This window comes from Acinonyx jubatus, chromosome E1, assembly GCF_027475565.1.
Source record: "Acinonyx jubatus isolate Ajub_Pintada_27869175 chromosome E1, VMU_Ajub_asm_v1.0, whole genome shotgun sequence".
NCBI classification, from domain to species: Eukaryota; Metazoa; Chordata; class Mammalia; order Carnivora; family Felidae; genus Acinonyx; species Acinonyx jubatus.
In genome coordinates, this window is record NC_069397.1 from 11,257,290 (window position 1) to 11,274,753 (window position 17,464).

The following is a 17,464-nucleotide window of genomic DNA, read 5'->3' on the forward strand; positions in this document are numbered from 1 at the left end:
GACAGAGTCTGAAGCAGGCTCCAGACACGGAGCCCGACAAGAGGCTTGGGCTCACAAACCATGAGAATGAGATCATGACCTGAGCTGAAGTCGGACGACGCTTAACCGACTGAGCCACCCAGGCGCCCCTCAACTCCTTTGAGGAAGAAGATGATTTTATTTATACGTTTAAAAACTGCACCACCCCCGCCTCCCCGCCCAGAGAGTCCGATATTCCCCCCGGAGAGCATGTGCTAACTCCCACCATAACACAGAACAGGGCAGGGGGTGACAGATCCCTGGACCTTGTGCCAGCCCGTAAGTGGGCAGCAGGCCACAGTGGAAATGCAGTTAGACAGGAAAGAGGTTCAGTTAAATGTGTGCGTGCCACCTGGATGTTTCCTGGTGCTCTCCGGAGTCCAGCTGCCAGGAAGTGGCACCGGCCCAGTCCCAGCCCTGCCCTTGGGGAGCTATCGATCTTATGGAGAGACAGAAGCTTGCAGATGATAGAGGGCCAAGGGCCTCCCCAGGGAGCACTTGAGCTGGCTTGGGGATATTTGAGGGGCAGCCCTAAACTCTGAACGTATCGACACTTGAAAAGCTTTTTTTTTTTAATTTTTTAATTTTTTTTTTAATTTTTTTTTTCAACGTTTTTTATTTATTTTTGGACAGAGAGAGAGCATGAACGGGGGAGGGGCAGAGAGAGAGGGAGACACAGAGTCAGAAACAGGCTCCAGGCTCCGAGCCATCAGCCCAGAGCCTGACGCGGGGCTCGAACTCACGGACCGCGAGATCGTGACCTGGCTGAAGTCGGACGCTTAACCGACTGCACCACCCAGGCGCCCCATAATTTTTTAATTTTTTTATCTTTAGTTTCACTTTTTAAATTTACATCCAAATTAGTTAGCATATAGTGCAACAGTGATTTCAGGAGTAGATTCTTTAGTGCCCCTTACCCATTTAGCCCATCCCCCCTCCCACGACCCTTCCAGTAACTCTCTGTTTGTTCTCCATATTTAAGAGTCTCTTCTGTTTTGTCCCCCTCCCTGTTTTTGTATTATTTTTGCTTTCCTTCCCTTATGTTCATCTGTTTTGTGTCTTAAAGTCCTCATATGAGTGAAGTCATACGATATTTCTTTCTCTGACTAACTTCTTTTAGCATAATACCCTCTAGTTCCATCCACATAGTTGCAAATGGCAAGATTTCATTCTTTTTGGTTGTCAAGTAATACTCCAGCACTTGAAAAGCTTTTGAGGCCAAGGGGTTATAGAGACAAGTGCCCCGCCCCCCCCAACCTGGGCCAGGAAGCTTGGTTGGTGCTCCTGGTGGTTGCAAGACCTGTGGCTCTGACAACCAGGCATGGCCTGAGCCCACTGTCCCTTTGATTGCTTCCCGCCTCTGGTGGGAGCTTTTTCTTTTTTTCTCTTTTCTTTTCTTTTCTTTTTTCTCTTCTTTTCTCTCTTTTCTTTCTTTTTTCTTTTCTGTTTCAGTTTTATTTCATTATTTACTTATTTAAAACTTTTTTGAAGTTTATTCATTTTTGAGAGAGAGAGAGACAAGAGTATGAGTGGGGGAGGGGCAGAGACAGAGGGAGACACAGAACCCAAAGCAGACTCTAGGCTCTGAGCTGTCAGCACAGAGCCCGATGCGGGACTCGAACTCACGAACTGTGAGATCATGACCTGAGTCAAAGTCGGATGCTTAACCAACTAAGCCATCTAGGTGCCCCTTCTTTTTTTTTTAAGTTTACTTTTATTTATTTTGAGACAGAGATAGAGGGCAAGCGGAGGAGGGGTGGAGAGAAAGGAAGACAGAATCCCAAGCGGGCTCTGCGCTCTCAGCACAGAGCCTGATGCCCGGCTTGAACTCACAAACCATGACGTTATGGCCTGAGCCAAAATCACGAGTCGGACACTTACCGACTGAGCCACCCAGGCACCCCAAACCAGCTTTTCTAACAGTCTCCCTGTTCCTTAGAGAAATGGGTGCTTGTCCTTCCGTGTCCCCATGGCTTCCTGCCCACCATTTCTTCTGATTCCTTTCCTGGGATGCTGATCACAGGCATTGTTGGCCTGAGATTGGTCGCACAGATGCCATTCCCGGAGCCACATGTTTGCCATCAGCAGCCCTCTGCTGAGAACCCGTGGACACCCGTCCCTCGTCCCCACATCCCAGCCTCCTGTCATCGAGGCGTCTGTGTCCCTGGCTGCCCTCTAGCCATCCGTAGCCACCCCAGCTCCACTGAACCCCCCAAAAGAGACACCCCTCAGGCTGTGTACGCCAGGGGCCCCGCCCTTCAGAACGCCTGGGGAAGACTGCCCTCCGAGCCCAGTGCATGAACTGCCAGGCAGGGCAGCTGGAAGCGTTTACCCAGGGATTGACCCGTCTTGAGGGGAGCTGGTCTCTCTGCAGCAAGAGAGCAGGGAAGCCTGGTGAGCCGCTTTCTCGCTCCCAGCCTTTGAACTGCCTGCCACTTTTAGCACCCTCTCCATCCTGGTCCCTCGGCTGGCCTTTGGCTGCGAGCCTTTCTGTTTCTTCTTGGGGGGTCCCATTTGTTGAGAAGACGGGGATACTCGTGCTCTGTGCCACATCCCTCTGCCTTTCCCTTCGGTTGTTTTCAGGAACAGAAATGATACCATCCCAGTAGGGTAGCCTCCTGGTGACCATGCCTATCCTGCATGCCTCCCCCCCTTACCCCTTGCCCTGCCTCCCCACCCCCCTCCTCCTAGCAACAGAGTCTAAAAATACTCTCTTTCCACTGAAGGGGTTTTTTTTTTCCACCAAAGAAAGTGAGCTGACTGGGGAGGAGGAGGGGGCCGGAGCTGCTGGAGGTGTTGTGTTCTTGGAAGGTGTCAGAGACCCGGCGGCCGGACCTTTGGCCAGATTCTGGATGGACTGGCAGCTCTCTGGAGACCCTGTCACCGGGAGTAGGAGGTCTGATCTGGGGGCAGAAGCGAAGAACAGAACCCATCGTGTAAATGAGCAGTCGTTCATTGATCTGAAAGTTGATGACTTAAAACTGTGTTAAAATTTGAGGGATTTAGAAGCAAGTCGGGTACGGTTTGTGTTGGTATAAGGCCTCTGTCTGGGGTCTGGTGTACAATCCCAAGGAGCGAAGGAGAGAGAAGCATGAAATTCTCTTTTCTCTCCTTCCTAGACCTTCCCCTGGGTCTTTCGACCCCCTAACATTGTAGGCATAGGCCCGAAAAGGGAGAATTCCATAAAGAGCAGTGAGGTGGTCACTCTGTTGTTAGCCAGCCAGCCCCTGTGACAGGGACCCCTCAGAGTGCCAGCACTGCCGTGTCACTTTGCTTTTCTATAGGGCAGCCTGCCAGCACCACCCCTGTGGCTCCTTGGCTTTAGGTTGGGGACCCAGAGTAGACCAGACTTCCTGAGGTTTTCCACCTCTCCCCTAGAGCAGAGTCTGAAATCTCAGCTGGGTCAATCGTGTAGAGAGGCTCCTGTGTTGTCACTGTCACCTCAGAATGTGGACAGCCTCTCTGGCCATCTTCCTGTGTTCTCTGATGGAGCTTGGTAACTGTGAGTACGAAATTCAATCTGACTTGACAAATGACGTCTGATTGCCTTCTCTGCAAGGGTGAGACGCGGTGTGTGCCTTCAAACGTCTGACCTAGTGGAGAGAAGACAGGAGCACAGGTATTTGGGCATTGTCCCCGGAAGATGAGAGAGGCATGTAGCGTCTCTGGGTTTCTCCTGGTTCTGTGTTTCCACCTACGACTCCTCCTTTAAAGGTGCCCCTGCCCTGTTCCCTGTTGGCATCAGAATCTTGTTCAGGAGAGAATGCTGCCAGGAACGTATGTGCTGTTAGTGGCCACCTCAGCCACACTGCACAGGGGTCTCATACAGGGGTTGAAACAGTGGCCGGTGGGAAGTGAGCAGCTTAGCCAAGACTGCTTGGTTGCAGATAACAAATTCTAATTCCAGCTGGCCTAGGCAAAGAGGAGAGTCTGTCAGGACAAGGTAGGGCTTCCCAGAACCCTGGGTGTGACTGGACCTGGGAAGGGACAGGAGGGATCAGAAAAGCCCGCCAGTCCTCTTGTCTGTACCTCTCAGCACACTGGTCTCAACGTCCCACATATAAGCTAGCTCTTGCTCCCTGGTCCCCGCTGGGCACATGGCTGCCCACATCTAGAGTGGACAGTGTCACCTACCCAAGAAGAGCAGCCCAGCTGTCCCCAAGCCCTGGACCTAGCTCCTGGGTGGAGTTCGGGAAGCTGACTGGCCCAACTTGGGGTGTGTGTTTCCCTCTTGGTGCCACAGAATACATAGTACTGGAGAAAGGGGGCCTGTTGAGTCGCCGTTTGGGCAGGTGCCCCAAGAACTGTTCCCCGTCTGGAGAGCACAGTGATGGTTCTTTAATTTCCATTCTTCCTATCTTGGAGTTGGCTGAGGTGGAGAACAAGATAACTGACAAGCCGTCCCCTGGAACTGTTGGTCCTCCTGTTGAAATCGAGGCAGGAAGTGGCAGCAGGAAGGACCATCATGCTTTTTTCTCCCTGGCCTCCCACCACAGACTGTAAACCTAGCCTTAGACCCTAAACGAACATGCTAGCTGCATTTTGAAGCTAGAGTCGCAGGACTCAGCTGGATTTTGAATCAGGTGGCAGCAGCCAAAGCAGCTGGTGGAGAATGGGGCTCCGGGGCACTCCCTGGGGGGGCAGGCCTCAGGGGTGCTGCTCTCCAGCTGGTGCTCCGATGGGCCTCCGCAGGCACCATGGGCCCCACTCAGAATCCAGGAGGAAGTGTCGGCCGAGACGGGCCGTCCTCAAGCGGGCATTAAATCCCTGAGTGTGCACATTCGATAAATGGATCAAGGAAGCCAGGCTGACAGTAATGTTTGTGGCGAGATGTATCAGTCGTAATGAGCAAGGCTTTTTGGAAACTGACCTTTTAACTTCAAGTGGGTCTGGTGGTTAGAGATAGAGTTTCTGGGGCTGCCTCAGGATTGGTTGGAACGCAGTGCTAGAGCCAGGGAGGCAGGGAAATGCTTGTGACAACAGCAGAATTGGCAACGGAACCGTGGGCGCGAGACGCCGCGCCGCCTCTTCTGGGTACGTATAGGGTGACAGGACCGTTTTGAAGAGCTGGGCTTCGTTTTGGGGGAGCCCTTTGGAGATGCTGCCTTTTTTTTTTTTTTTTTTTTTTTTTTTTGATCCTCTAACTTCCAAAGAACCAAATATTTAAATTCTTTTTTGAGTGTCATGAATCAACGATCAGTGTCTACTGGGACGTTCGTTCTTTGCTCTCTGTGTTGTGTTTTCAGCGAAGGGGCTCTTGTGGCCGTGCTTTCCAATGGCTTCTCCGATGTGGGCGAGTGGGCGTTGCCACGGTGGGCAGCTCCGGGCTCTCCCTCCCCTGAGCCTCTGCCACCTCCCCTTTCCGGCCAGGCGAGGTGGTCTCCGCTTTTGCGCTCTCTGATCCACTGAGGAGACCTTGCATTAGCCTTTATTTCCGCCACACATCAATTTCTCCTTTCCTTTCTGCTCAATTTGCCTACGGTTCCTGCCTCCGCCCACGGGAGCTCTGCCGAGCAGAGCCGCGGCACTCCGGTCCCGATGGCATCCCGCGGGCACGGCAGCGAGGCAGCCTCCGCACGCCCTTCAGCTAAGCATCGCCAGGAATTGATTTCCCGGCGATTAGGGAAATGCCTGCATCTTAGGATGCGCCACAGTGCTTAGGTGTTATTTCTCCGCATCTTCTCCAAGGAAATGCTACACGCTGAATTAAGTTTTTGTGTTTTTGTTCATGCTCAACAGCACCATTGCAAACCCAGATTTCGCCAGCCCCGTCGTGGCAGCGCTGGCGGGGGGGTGCGGGGGCAGAGTGGGTTTGGCCAGCATGATTGGCATTTGAGGGTCGGAGGGCACTGGCCTCTGAGAGAGGACCTGGGCTGCCCTTGGTGAGAAATGCTTCCTGACAGGCCCTCTTTTATCCTCCCAGGCGTGGGCTGATGCCTTTCGAAGCAGTCCTGACCTCACCGGCGTTGTGCATATATACGAGGAGCTGAAGAGGAAAGGGGTCGAGTTTCCCATGGCAGACTTGGACGCTCTGTCTCCCATACACACACCACAGCGGGTAAGCTTCCAGCTGGCGTTTTCTAGAAAGACCTATTGCAGAACGGGCAGGCCACTGCCACCACCCTTCTGCTGCTCCGTTTGAATTATTCAGCTTGTCATCACGCGTTCTTAAAGCTCGAGGGCATTTCTTTTTAATAACAAGGGGAATGCAGGAGTGAGACGGCTGGTTGACTGGTGATTAAGTGGCAGCAGTGTCTTCCCCCACCCCCGCTCCCAGTTCTCATCTGACTGTGCAAGGAGGATATAACAGAGGGATCGGTTCCGAGATTTTCCTGGAAATGGCTGCTTGGGTGGAGCCAGCCTGTGAGGGCCCATCCCGTGAGGGTCACTACCACCCGCTTTTCCGAGGGCCCAGGAATCTCCCTTTGGGAGTGCCGGAGCACCTCCGTGTCCACGGCAGTGCAGAGGAGCTGGTGACGTCACTGATCATGGGGCAGAGGGCAGCTTTCAGTTTTTTAGACTGTACAAGCCAAATAGATCTAAATTTTATTTTGAACTGAGTGTTCGCTGTCAATCCAGACATGCTTGAATTCCTCCAGCCTTGGAATTCAAAGCCCAGAGAAGGCCTCCTCCCACTGAAGCCTCTTAAAACGTGAGGCAGCTCTGTGCTTCAGAATGAGAAGCACGCAGGTGATGGTGACCGTTCATCCTGGGAAGCGAGTACCTCTACTGGCTGGGAATCAGCGCCTGGCCCCGGTGGGGGAGCCAGGAAGCTCCAGGATCTGGGAGAGAGGCGCCTTGTGCCAGCACACACACTCTGCCTCACTGGCCCCATCTGCCCATCTCTAAAATGGGGACAAGGAGTCCAGGGTGCCTGTGCAGGTCTCTTCTGTGAACACAGTTAACGTTGAGGCTTTCTGAGATGCTCAAAAGGGAAAGCATAAGGAATTCTACTTTGCAAAGCTTTGTTCTCATTATGATCCCTCCAAACCACTTACCATGCCTTGTGGAATAAACGTAACCTGTTTTATTTTTCTAATAATGACACAGAACAGCGTTGTTTTGTGCCTATAATTACAAAGAACATTCGGTAAATTGCATAATTGCTATTTATATTAGTCTACTTGTAAAGGCCAAAATATAATCTTCTGGTACCAGATAGGGATATGTGATTAGCAAAACTTCATAGCAGCCCCCCTCCACTCGGATTCTGGGGGGCCCTAATAACGGGAACCCTGACCAGAGCTCTCATGGAGTGCCCTTGGCACTGCCTTTCTGAGTTGCTTGGTTTGTCTGGGAGGTAAGTAGAGGGAGGAGCCCTTGGTACCCCCCATTTGTGGACGGAGAGACTGGGTGCAGAAGGGGCAGGGATTCCCCGAGCCTCACAGGTGAGCTGTAGAGCCAGGCCCGCTGCCTCCCTGCAGGTGGCTGTGGCGGGAGGGGCTGCAGGGGCGGGTAGGCGCCGGGCCCAGCTGCACGGGCAGCCCAGGTGAACAGAGGACTTTGTTGTTGCCGTGCCAGAGCGTCCCCGAAGTGGATCCGGCCGCGACCATGCCCAGGCCCCAGTCGCAGCAGAGGACGAGTGCCAGCTCCTATTCCTCGCCTCCTCCTGCTCCCTACTCCGCTCCGCAGGCCCCGGCTTTGAGCGTGACTGGCCCCATCACGGCCAATTCAGAACAGGTACTTGCACACTTCCAGGCCATAGACAAGTCGGCCGACTGTCCTTGCTCGCCCTTCCTGGAGATGTATGGATGCTTTCCCTGACCAGGCATTGTGCTAGTGTCCGCGACCCACAGACGGAAGGGAGGGCCCACCGTGCAGTGGGGAGATGGGTGCAGAGGCTGCATGGACGGTGTGGTGGTGCGGTTGCGGGAGCAGGAGCTGAGAGCTAGTGCTACCTGGAGGGCAGCCCCGGGAGCCGACGCTGCTGAGGCTCCCGAAGCTGGAGCGGGGCTTGTCTGACAAGGCATGCGCCAGAGGCGTGGAGGAGCGGGGCGCTCGAGGGAGCAGCAGGTGGAGGGTTTGGGGGATCAGTGCAGGTGCAGGATCGGAGAGACAGAGGGTGAGGCCAGCGCACAGCCATGGAGTTGCGTTGTGAACAGCCTCGTGAGTCACGCAGAGCCGTTTGGATTGATCCTGTAAAAGGCGTCAGCCATCAGAGTCCGGTGACCCGCTCAGCAAGGTGCCGTGAGGCCGAGGCCGGGATGAGGAAGGCCCTTAGGAAGCATTCTTCCTGCCTTTATTCCAAACCCTGCCCACCTTCCCTGAGTTATTTCCTGAGAGGCCAATGCCATTGAAATCCCAACCTGGATTTTTTTAGACGAGTCGTGGAGACTGGTATTTAGATGAATCTGTAGAATTGCCATTCAGTAAAATTTGAGAATTGATCAGACTTGAAAAAAGAAAATCCATTCCAGTGTTTGTGACAACGTCGTCATTTACGGAAGCCCACGTAGACAGAGGGGTCAAGCGATGAGGCGTGGTTAACCGAAGTGTTGTGCCAGGGTTGCTCACGTTTCCGTTCTCTGGCGGCCCCGAGGAGGCGAGCAGGAGGAGGTGAGCTGGAGGTCAGGCGGGCCTGGACTTGAGTCCCCACTCTGCTCCTCACTGTGAGGCTTCAGCTGGGTCACTTTAACCTCCGTCGACTGTTAGTAGAACGGGGCGGTGGTTCTTCCTCTTACCCACCCCCAGAGTAGGCATGAGCTTGTCGGGCAGCTGGATGGGGCGGCCTCGTGATAGTCCCCCCGAGTGCCGCGTGCCCTTTTGAGGAGAGGAGGTCGAAACCCACAGCTAAAACACGGGCTGTACAATAACATGCTCTTCTGTTCACTCCATTCTGCCCTTTCTCGCTACTCACAGTGGCCAGGACCTGTCCCCAGAAGGGAAGCCCTGGGGAAGAGGGTCCCTGGCGGCAGGCTCTGCTGCTACGGGCAAAGCTGTGTCCCTTTCTGCCCAGAGGGAAGTCTGACATGTCTGGAGTTGGATGGTCACTGAGACCCTCCACTGACTCTTTGTCGGTTGCGTGGGAGCTTGGGAAGAGCCCTGCCAGCAGCCAGAACAGTCTGGAGAAGGGGGAGAGTGGAAGAGCGGCCTGGCTTTGAGGACCCTTCTGATCCCATGTGGTGTCTGTTGCATTCCTGCGCTTCCAGGGTCAGAAAGCTCTTCTGGCTAAGACTGGGGAGGACTTCGCCCCCTGGGCGGAACCGGAGGGGAGAAGAGCCGCCTCTAGGGATCTCACCTAATGCTCTCATTGACCATTTGTCCATTTTCCATCCAGTACATATTTATCGAAGTCTCCTGTCGCTCTCCCTATGCTCGGAGTGCAGACCTCAACTCAGCAGAGTCCCTGTCCCCAGGAGGTCAGCCAGGACAGGGGCGGGGGTCTGCGGTAGGAGGTGCGCTGCTTGGTTCTGCCTCAGGGAGGGCAGGGGAGAGTCAGAAGAGGCTTCAGTGAGGAGAGAAGGTGTCATTTGAATTAGGTCAAAGCGCAGTTAAGAGCCATAGCAAATCCAGTTCTCTGGATGTTTTAGTGGAAAAGGGATCGATACTGGGTGCCTGTGGGCCAGCACCTTGCAGGGTTTCACTTGGGTTACTCACAGCAGCCCTGTGAGGCCGTCGTTTTCACCTTTGCATAGCTGAGGAACTGAGGCTCAGATTAACACCTGTCCTTTACAGTGTCCCTACTGCAAGAAAGAGGGCCCAGGCCCAGGCCTTGGGGAGCTCTGTTGGATGGGAAGGTCAGGTAGTTTTCAAAGGGACCTTGGTAGGGAGCTGACTTGGAAGGGGGTCTCCCCTGGAGTCTTCTTTTGGTCCCTCTCCCTCATTCTTGCCACACTGGGAAAGTGCAGCTAACGCCAGCCAGCCTCTCAGAGGACCATAGTGCTTAGATTGTGCACTCCTGGGGCCAGAGTCTGTAACGAGGGGGTTCCTTATGAGGACCCCAGTCCTGAAGAGCCCTTGGGGATCACACACTACACCACTTTCACTGGCAAGAATAGGGACGGAGGCCTGGGGAGATTAATGCCCCACTCAGAGTCTTGCTGTGGGAGGGCCGAGCCACAAGCCAGCTCAGTCCACACTGGACCCGGCGCTCTTTCCCTGTACAGCACTGCCTCAGTGTCACAGCAGCGTCACCCGTGACAAACTCTTGGTTAACCAAGGGCCCCGTGGGGGTGGCCTCACTCCCACATTTGCTTCTCCCTTAGAGCTGCCATCGCCCTCACACCCAGACCAGAGTGAGATAAGAAGCCGCCTTCTGCCCAGCACATGCAGAGGAGTGACCTACATGTCACAGTGAATGGGACTGTCACCAGACAGGTTCAGGTTGACTGACCTCTCCTTCCTGCTTTCCTCCCCACTCCCACCTCCCCGGCCTAACAGATTGCCAGGCTTCGGAGTGAACTGGACGTCGTTCGAGGAAACACAAAAGTCATGTCTGAGATGTTAACAGAGATGGTCCCTGGGCAGGAGGATTCGTCCGATCTGGAGTTGCTGCAGGTGAGGGGGGGCCTCGTCTTGTGGAAGGTCTGGACCTGGGGAAGCGGCAGTGAGGCAGGAGCGGAGCCCGGGGGGACTGTCGTGGGAAGGGACATGTAGGCTCACACTCAGCCTCGTGCTTCCTGGCAGCGATCAGATGCCAGCACCAGGCTCTCCTTTTTATTTGCCTTCATAACATTTTTTGCCCTGATAATAAATTGCCGACTGTAGAACACGTGCCCCTCAAAAGATGAAGGAAGTATAAGGAAGAAGATAACTCATTTTCTTTGATTCCAGCATCCACAAGTAACCCCTGTCGATGTTTTGATGCATTTTTTTCACGTTTGTTTTCATTTCAGGTGTAGTTGAGATCCTATTATGTGCCCCGTTTTGTGTGTTGCTTTGCTTCCTCAACATTATGTCGTAAACATTTGTGACAGGACCTCCTCAACCTTTCCTACACGAGGGAGCCCTTCTAGCCACACTTTATCCCCCAGAGACTCCTGAGACTGAAATTAAATAGAAGCTCCTTTTCTTTTACTGAATACTGAGGATTCTGGGCTGGGGTCGCCAACATTATGGTTCCTGAGGACCCGTTGCTAACTGGCCTCCTCGCCCCCTGGACGCCGAGTGGGTCTGGGGGCATGACAGAGAGGGGTCCAGTAGCAGGGCCAGCCTGCAGGGCCGCCCTCAGACTAGTGTCTGAGCCAGCCAGATCCAAAGCTAGTGACCAGATCTCCATCACACCCATCTCAGACGACTCTGGCACTTGTAGAAAATGGCACCCGCACTGCCCTTAGAAGCAGTGACCTTCTGGAGGGGTGGAGAAAGGGTGCCATAAACTGCAGGTGCCAGGATCTTTTCAGCGGGAGGCAAGATGCTTGAGTAAACAGGTCAGGAGCCAGACTGGCTTGGCGAGCTGGCAGGAGTGCCTCACGACGTGCCTGCTTCTGCTGTTCTTGTCTGGCGCTCAGAGTCGTCAGTCTTGGCCCCCCAGGCGCCGTACCTCCCACCCTGCTGCTGGCACACAGCTCGAAGCCTGTGAAGGCCCGGCTCTGATGGCCCTGCCTTTCAGCAGTGTGCACAGCGAAAGTGACCTGGTCCCAGGCAGCCTCTTGTTGTGCCTGCTTCCTCCTGGGAAGCCGTCGGCTCCTAAGGAGGTGAGGTGAGGGTGGGTGAAGGCCTGTTCTGGGGCTGACACGGAGCAAAGCAGAGGTACGTGGAGTGTGGTCTCTGCTCTGGAGGACCTCCCAGCCTGGTGCAGGAGGCAGACAGGAAACGGCTCCTCTCCACGAAGCCGTGACATCGGGTTGCTCTTGAAGCCGAACCGAGTACTCTCAACCGGCCCGAACGAGGAGCCCTGAGCGGCCTCTCGCAGACCTCACCCCTGACACCTGCAGCAGACCAGGTTGGCCTGTTTGGCAGGTCCAGCTTTCCACTGCAGGGGACCCAGTGTCCCCTTAATGCGTCACTGACCTCCATTCCCAGCCTGCAGGGGGAGTTCTTCCAGGCACTGGAATCTGAGAGCAGTCCAGAAACAATCGAGAAACTGAGAGGGCCTCTTGAGGCAGCGTGGTGCTGTGTCAGCGTCCGAATTCCTGCTGACAGGGGGTTTGCAGTGGACAGAGCTGAGCTCCTGGCAGCAGGGGGTGGGCCGAACAAAGCCAGCATGCTTCCAGACAGCCATAGCAGACCCAGACAGCAAGCATACTCCGTGCGTGCATGCGTGCGTGTGTGCGTGTGTGTGTGTGTGTGTGTGTGTGTGTGTGTGTGTGTTTAAACAAGCCCATCAGCCAAGACAAACAGAACCTAATCTCCTGGCATCAGCTCACAGTTTTCAAAAATAGGTTGCTTCCCATGACGTTTTCCTTCCCTCTGTTTTGTTCCAACTCCAAGCCTACCAGCCCTCCCTGCTATCATATAAATCAAACAGAGAAGGAACGACTAGACTCCGGGTGCCAGTGGGAGGCTGGCCTTCCAACACGGGAGATTCAGGAGTTGGGCAGCTCTGTGTGAACAGCCACGGCTCTCCTTGCCACTGGCCTCGCTCCTCAGTCATTCTTGACACCTTCCCTCTTCTTCTTCCTGGGACAGTTGGAGCCAGCTGGGCAGGGGCTCCCAAAGGTCAGGGCCACCCCAGACAGCGAGACTGCTGCATGGGAAAATGCCACCATCTGCTTGGAAAGTGATGGGATTGGAATGTGCCCCGAGGACCCCTCAGTTGAGCTGGAGGGCAGCCAGATTGCTCAGGGTAGAAGCTGTCCAGAGCTCACAGTGCTGGCCAGGGCCATGGAAATAAACCCATTTGTCACCACCCCAAATGTTCACGCCAACAGAAGCTGCTCCCGATTGGAGTGTAAGCTGCTGGGTAGGAGGAGATGCAAAGAGAGGAAATTGTCGGTGTCGGTCCCGGGACGCATCGGTGTGGCGACCATAACCACGGGCGGGAACGTCCCAATTGCTTCCTGTGCCTAGCAGAGCATTTTCAGGTGTGGCCTTGAGCAGAGCCACAGCGAACCTCAGCAGGAGAGCCATTTGCTTCAAGGGAAGCGGAGGCCACTCCTCATGCTGTGCTGTCCGCGTAGCCGGAGACCCTGAGGGAAACTGAGGCAGGGTGCCCAGAGGGAACACTGTGCCGTGTGGGATCCTCCACTCCCTGAGCTGGGAGAGTCGTCCTGGGCAGTCCGGCTCCACACATGTGCTCGGATTCCACCTACAGCGTGTTGCCTGGTGTCCCTGCCTCACCTTTCTTAACATCTTCTTGACATGACAGGCTGTTCACATGAGCCCATAGAAGCACTTGGTTTCCAAACGCACGTCCTAGTTAGACTTTGGGAAGCGCCGCGGCGAAGCAGAAAGAGCCACTGGGTTCACATCCAGGTCCTCCCGCTGACAGGCTGGGCGATACTGGGCCAGTCGCCTACCCCTCAGGGCCCAGAGTGATCACACTCAGCTTAGAAGGGTAGGAATCGTCCATTTGAGGTGGTGCACAGGCCCATCATACGCAAGTTGGAGCCCCCGTGATTACCATCGGCACCCCCTTCTATACAGTGAGCTAAAGTCTGTCTCCCTGTAGCTGCTACCCTGGTCTGTCATCTTTAACGACAGAACAAAACAAAGTCTTCTTTGGCAAGGTGGGTCCTTAAATGTTTGAGGACTGCCATAAGCCCTTCCACGGCCCAGTCTCTGTGTGGGACAAACGTGGCTGTTGGCCGCCCACCTCGTGGATGACCTGTCAGTCCTCAGCAGGAGTCGGATGCTGTAAATCGAGAGCATTTCCATCAACACAAAACCTTCCATCTCTTTCTCATATGGCCGGTAAGCCAGGTCTTCCCCCATCCTGTGTGTGGGCACTTGGGTCCGGGCCTGAAATTTGAGACTGCATCTGTGTCTGTTAGAGTTCACGTCCTTAGCCGCAGCCCGTGAGTCCAGTGTTTGAAATCTTTAAAGATCCCGAGGCTGTCATTCGGTATTCTCTGTCTCTCCCAAATTAGCCTCTTGAGCTTTGTCTTCAAATCGTAATAACTTTTAATTAATCCAGTGATGCCAAAATTGGGCATTCCTACGTGGCCATCCGTCAGATAATAAAGGAAGCCCTCCTCCACATTGTTTCTTCAAGTAGCAGATGGTATATCCCCTCTTGCGTCTTGCATCATTTCAGCAAAAACCAGGATGTCCAGGACCATTTTCTCTAGAGAAATCTAGTTTATTCTACATGTTTAGCTTCATTATCCCCCCTTCTCTTCAACAAAGAGTTTCTCCTCCTTCCTCCCCCCTTCCTTTGCAGCTATAGAAAAGAGATCTTCAGGACCTTGTTCCGTGCTCCTTAGAACTTGGAGAGGGTTCAGAGAAAATCCATAAAGATGATTAAAAGATTGTTTTATGAGGTGGGGATGAGAATGTCCCTTGAAGAAAAGATAAAGGCATTGGGATTAATTAGACAGAAAGAGGATATTTTAATACGTTCTGATCGATGGAGGGCTTTCGCACAAAGAACACTGACCAGCTGTTCTCCTCCTCTGTTGAGAAGCCGAAATCTTCAACACGTAGGAAATTCCTGTCCTGGCTGTTGCACAGTAGGAAGGACGACCTGGGCAAGACTTCCGGCCAGAAGAAAGTCGCTCCGTTTGGTTGGTTTAGAGACGGAGGTAGGCAGAGGAAGGTCTCCCCAACTGCGCCTGCCCTGGGTCTGGCTGCGTGTGACCCCATGAAGGTCATGCAGGCGGCCAGCTGGTGGTTGGTGGCAGAAATCTCAACATTCTGGTTCTTCTCTCCCCTTTGATCTCTGTCTTTTTTCTCACTGTTTATTTATTTTAAGACGATGGGCGCACCGGGGTGGCTCAGTCACTTAAGCATCCTACTTTGGCCCGTGTCTTGATCTCGCGGTTTCTGAGTTTGAGCCCTGCGTCGGCTCTCTGCTGTCAGGGAGGAGCCCTCTTGGGATCCTCTGTCTCCCTCTGTCCGTGCCCCTACTCCGTTCTTGTGCTCACTCTCTCCCTTTCAAAAATAAACAAACATTAAAAAAAAAAATGATGATGACCTAGGGTCATATTCAGTGCTGGCTGGCTCATTCAGTGGAGCTTGCAACTCTTCGTCTTGGGGTTGTGAAGTTCGAGCCCCACGTTGGGTGTGGAGATTCTTTAAAATTAAACAAACAGAAAAAGAAGGTGGTGACTTAAAAACTTGAAGGAAGGAGATGGTAAAACTTTCTCTGTGCAGAGACCCTTGGACATCCTTGATTTAGAAGCTCCAGGCCAGACTCTCTGGGCCAGTTTAGGCAAAGCTCTTTGGGAGGTACCTGGGGACCTCTCTTGGGTTGGGCCACAGAGTCTTTGCCCATGGGGTGGGTCGGGGGCCATCTCACTGCCCACGCCAGCTGGAGGCTGTGGGAGCAAGGCAGCAGGTGCAAGCTCAGAGCAGGTGTTTCTGGTTCCTGCAGTTCATGAGATCACACATTCTCTGCCCTTGCGTCTCATTCTTCCCAAGAGCTGAGTCGTAATGTTAGAGCCAGGAGAGGTCTCAGAAATCATCTAGCACTTTCCAAACGCCTCTGTCAAGTAATGGAACCCTTTTCTCCACCAGTAAAATTCTCCAGAGAACTGCAGTGTTTATTTATTTTGAGAGACAGCGTGTGAGAAAGCACGAGCGGTGGATGGGCAGAGAGCGAGGGGGGGAGAGAGAGAGAGAGAGAGAGAGAGAGAATGAGAATCCCAAGCAGGCTCCTGCCATGTCAGTGCAGACCCGGACTCGGGGCTCGGTTCCGTGAACGTGAGGTCACGACCTGAGCAGAAACCAAGAGTTGGGTACTTAACCGACTGAGCCACTCAGACGCCCTTGTACTGTTTAAAATAGATAAAAGCTGCCGTGGGGTGGGGTGTCCCAGAACCCCATGCCGTGGAGGCACTTTAGTGGCACTCTGCAGAGCTTCAGCACTTCTCTGACCCCCCTTTCCTTCCCCGGAGAGAAACAGTTCCAGAGGGTGCTGGAGGCTCCGAGAGCTGATCTAGTCAGTCGTGGCTGCTTGCTGCCTGCCACTTGGTTCCCAGCACACGGGAGGGCCTGGGCTCCGTGGCGGAGACTGAATCCAGCCCTGCCCTTTTTCATCTAGTGGTTCTGTGCTTTGGGCATCTGGAGCCATGTTACTGAGACGCTCCCTGCCACCTTCTGAGGGATCTGGTTTGGTTCTCCGTGGGTTCCGGTAGACCATCCTTGAGGGCTGCTCTGCGTTCGGAGGCTTCCAGTGGTTAGGGTGGGGGTAAGGGCTGGTCTTCACTTATTTGAGGCTCTGATGGAGGGGCTCTGGCGACCTGGGGCCGCAGCCCTGAGTAGAGGTATGTCCAGAGTGCTGTGGAAGTCTTGAGAAGGTTGGGGTTGGGGGGAGTCTCCAGAAAAGATCGAGCTCCTTTGGCTCCTCATAGATCTTTGGCAAACACCTTGAGTGCCGGTCTCCTCTATACCAGGCACGCCCTCACCCAGGGAGAGGGAGTGACAGGGTGGCCCAGGAAGGGGTCCTGGCAGACAGCAGAGAGGCAGGCGCTGCGCCTCTTTGCTCTGTCCACTGCCCGGCCTCCTGTGTCCCCGGGCTCCATCTCTCCCACTCCTCCATTCCCATGCTCTTTGGCTGGTCTCTGGCGTGTCTTCCAAAGCGCTGGGCAGGATCTGCTACCCGAGAATGGCCAAGCGTCTTTTTTCTTTTGGTTGACGGGGGCTGGTCTTTTAAAGTTCATCTAAATCCGGGTTTCCTTCTTGGCCCTAAGCAGGTGCTCCTTGAACTCTCACAGTGTATTAGAAATACTACAATCATTTATACCGTTCACGTCAGTCCTGGCTCCTGGAATCCTTCATGCGACCTACTGTGATGGCTTCTTTCATAAGTGCCTCTGTGGGCTTTCGTTTCGTTTCGTTTTGTTTTATGTTGATGGCCTGGCTTCATTTTAGCCCTCTCTCATGAGCGTACTTCGTGTCTGTAATTTGGGTTTCCACTGGGCCTTTGGCTTTGACTGTTCCTGTGGTGACTGGATTTGACCTGTGAGTGTCCACCAGCATCCATGGCAGTTAGTGTGACAGTCCATCACTCGAGTTCTGGAAAGGCTCCAAGTCCCAGGCCAGTTCCTGAATGCCCCTCTCCTGGCCGGCCTGGGGATATGAGCCATTCACAATGGTAGAGAGTGGCCATTTTGTGGTATTTCACTCTTTACTGGACATAATGTCTGGTGCAATTCATTTTTGGTATTTGCCTCTTGTTATTCAGACACACGGCTGTATGTTTATAAATGCTTACTACTGGGTCACTGCGGCCTGGGATGAGTCCTGGAGAGGGAAAACTAGATTCTAGGTGAAGGAGAATTCCCCATTCTCTGAGTGGAGAGAGTGCTAGGTAGAAGGCTAAGCTGATGTGGATAACTGAGTGAGGACAGTGATGGGGAGCTGGTGGTTTGCATGCACCGAGGACTCAGAGCACCGTAGAGTC

General features: G+C 53.9%; 1 protein-coding gene across 6 annotated transcripts in view; it reads left to right on the plus strand.

The window, feature by feature from the left end:
* TOM1L2 (target of myb1 like 2 membrane trafficking protein) overlaps positions 1-17,464 on the plus strand; it is a 119,548-nt gene that overhangs the window by 78,813 nt on the left and 23,271 nt on the right. For 5 of the 6 annotated variants that reach the window (XM_015079574.3, XM_015079575.3, XM_027047341.2 and 2 more), the window contains exons 5-7: positions 5,942-6,076; positions 7,540-7,698; positions 10,399-10,515. In XM_015079574.3, the coding sequence (XP_014935060.2) occupies positions 5,942-6,076; positions 7,540-7,698; positions 10,399-10,515 (411 nt within the window). The remainder of the gene's footprint in view (positions 1-5,941; positions 6,077-7,539; positions 7,699-10,398; positions 10,516-17,464) is intronic. The other variant, XM_027047344.2, reaches the window with a different exon arrangement.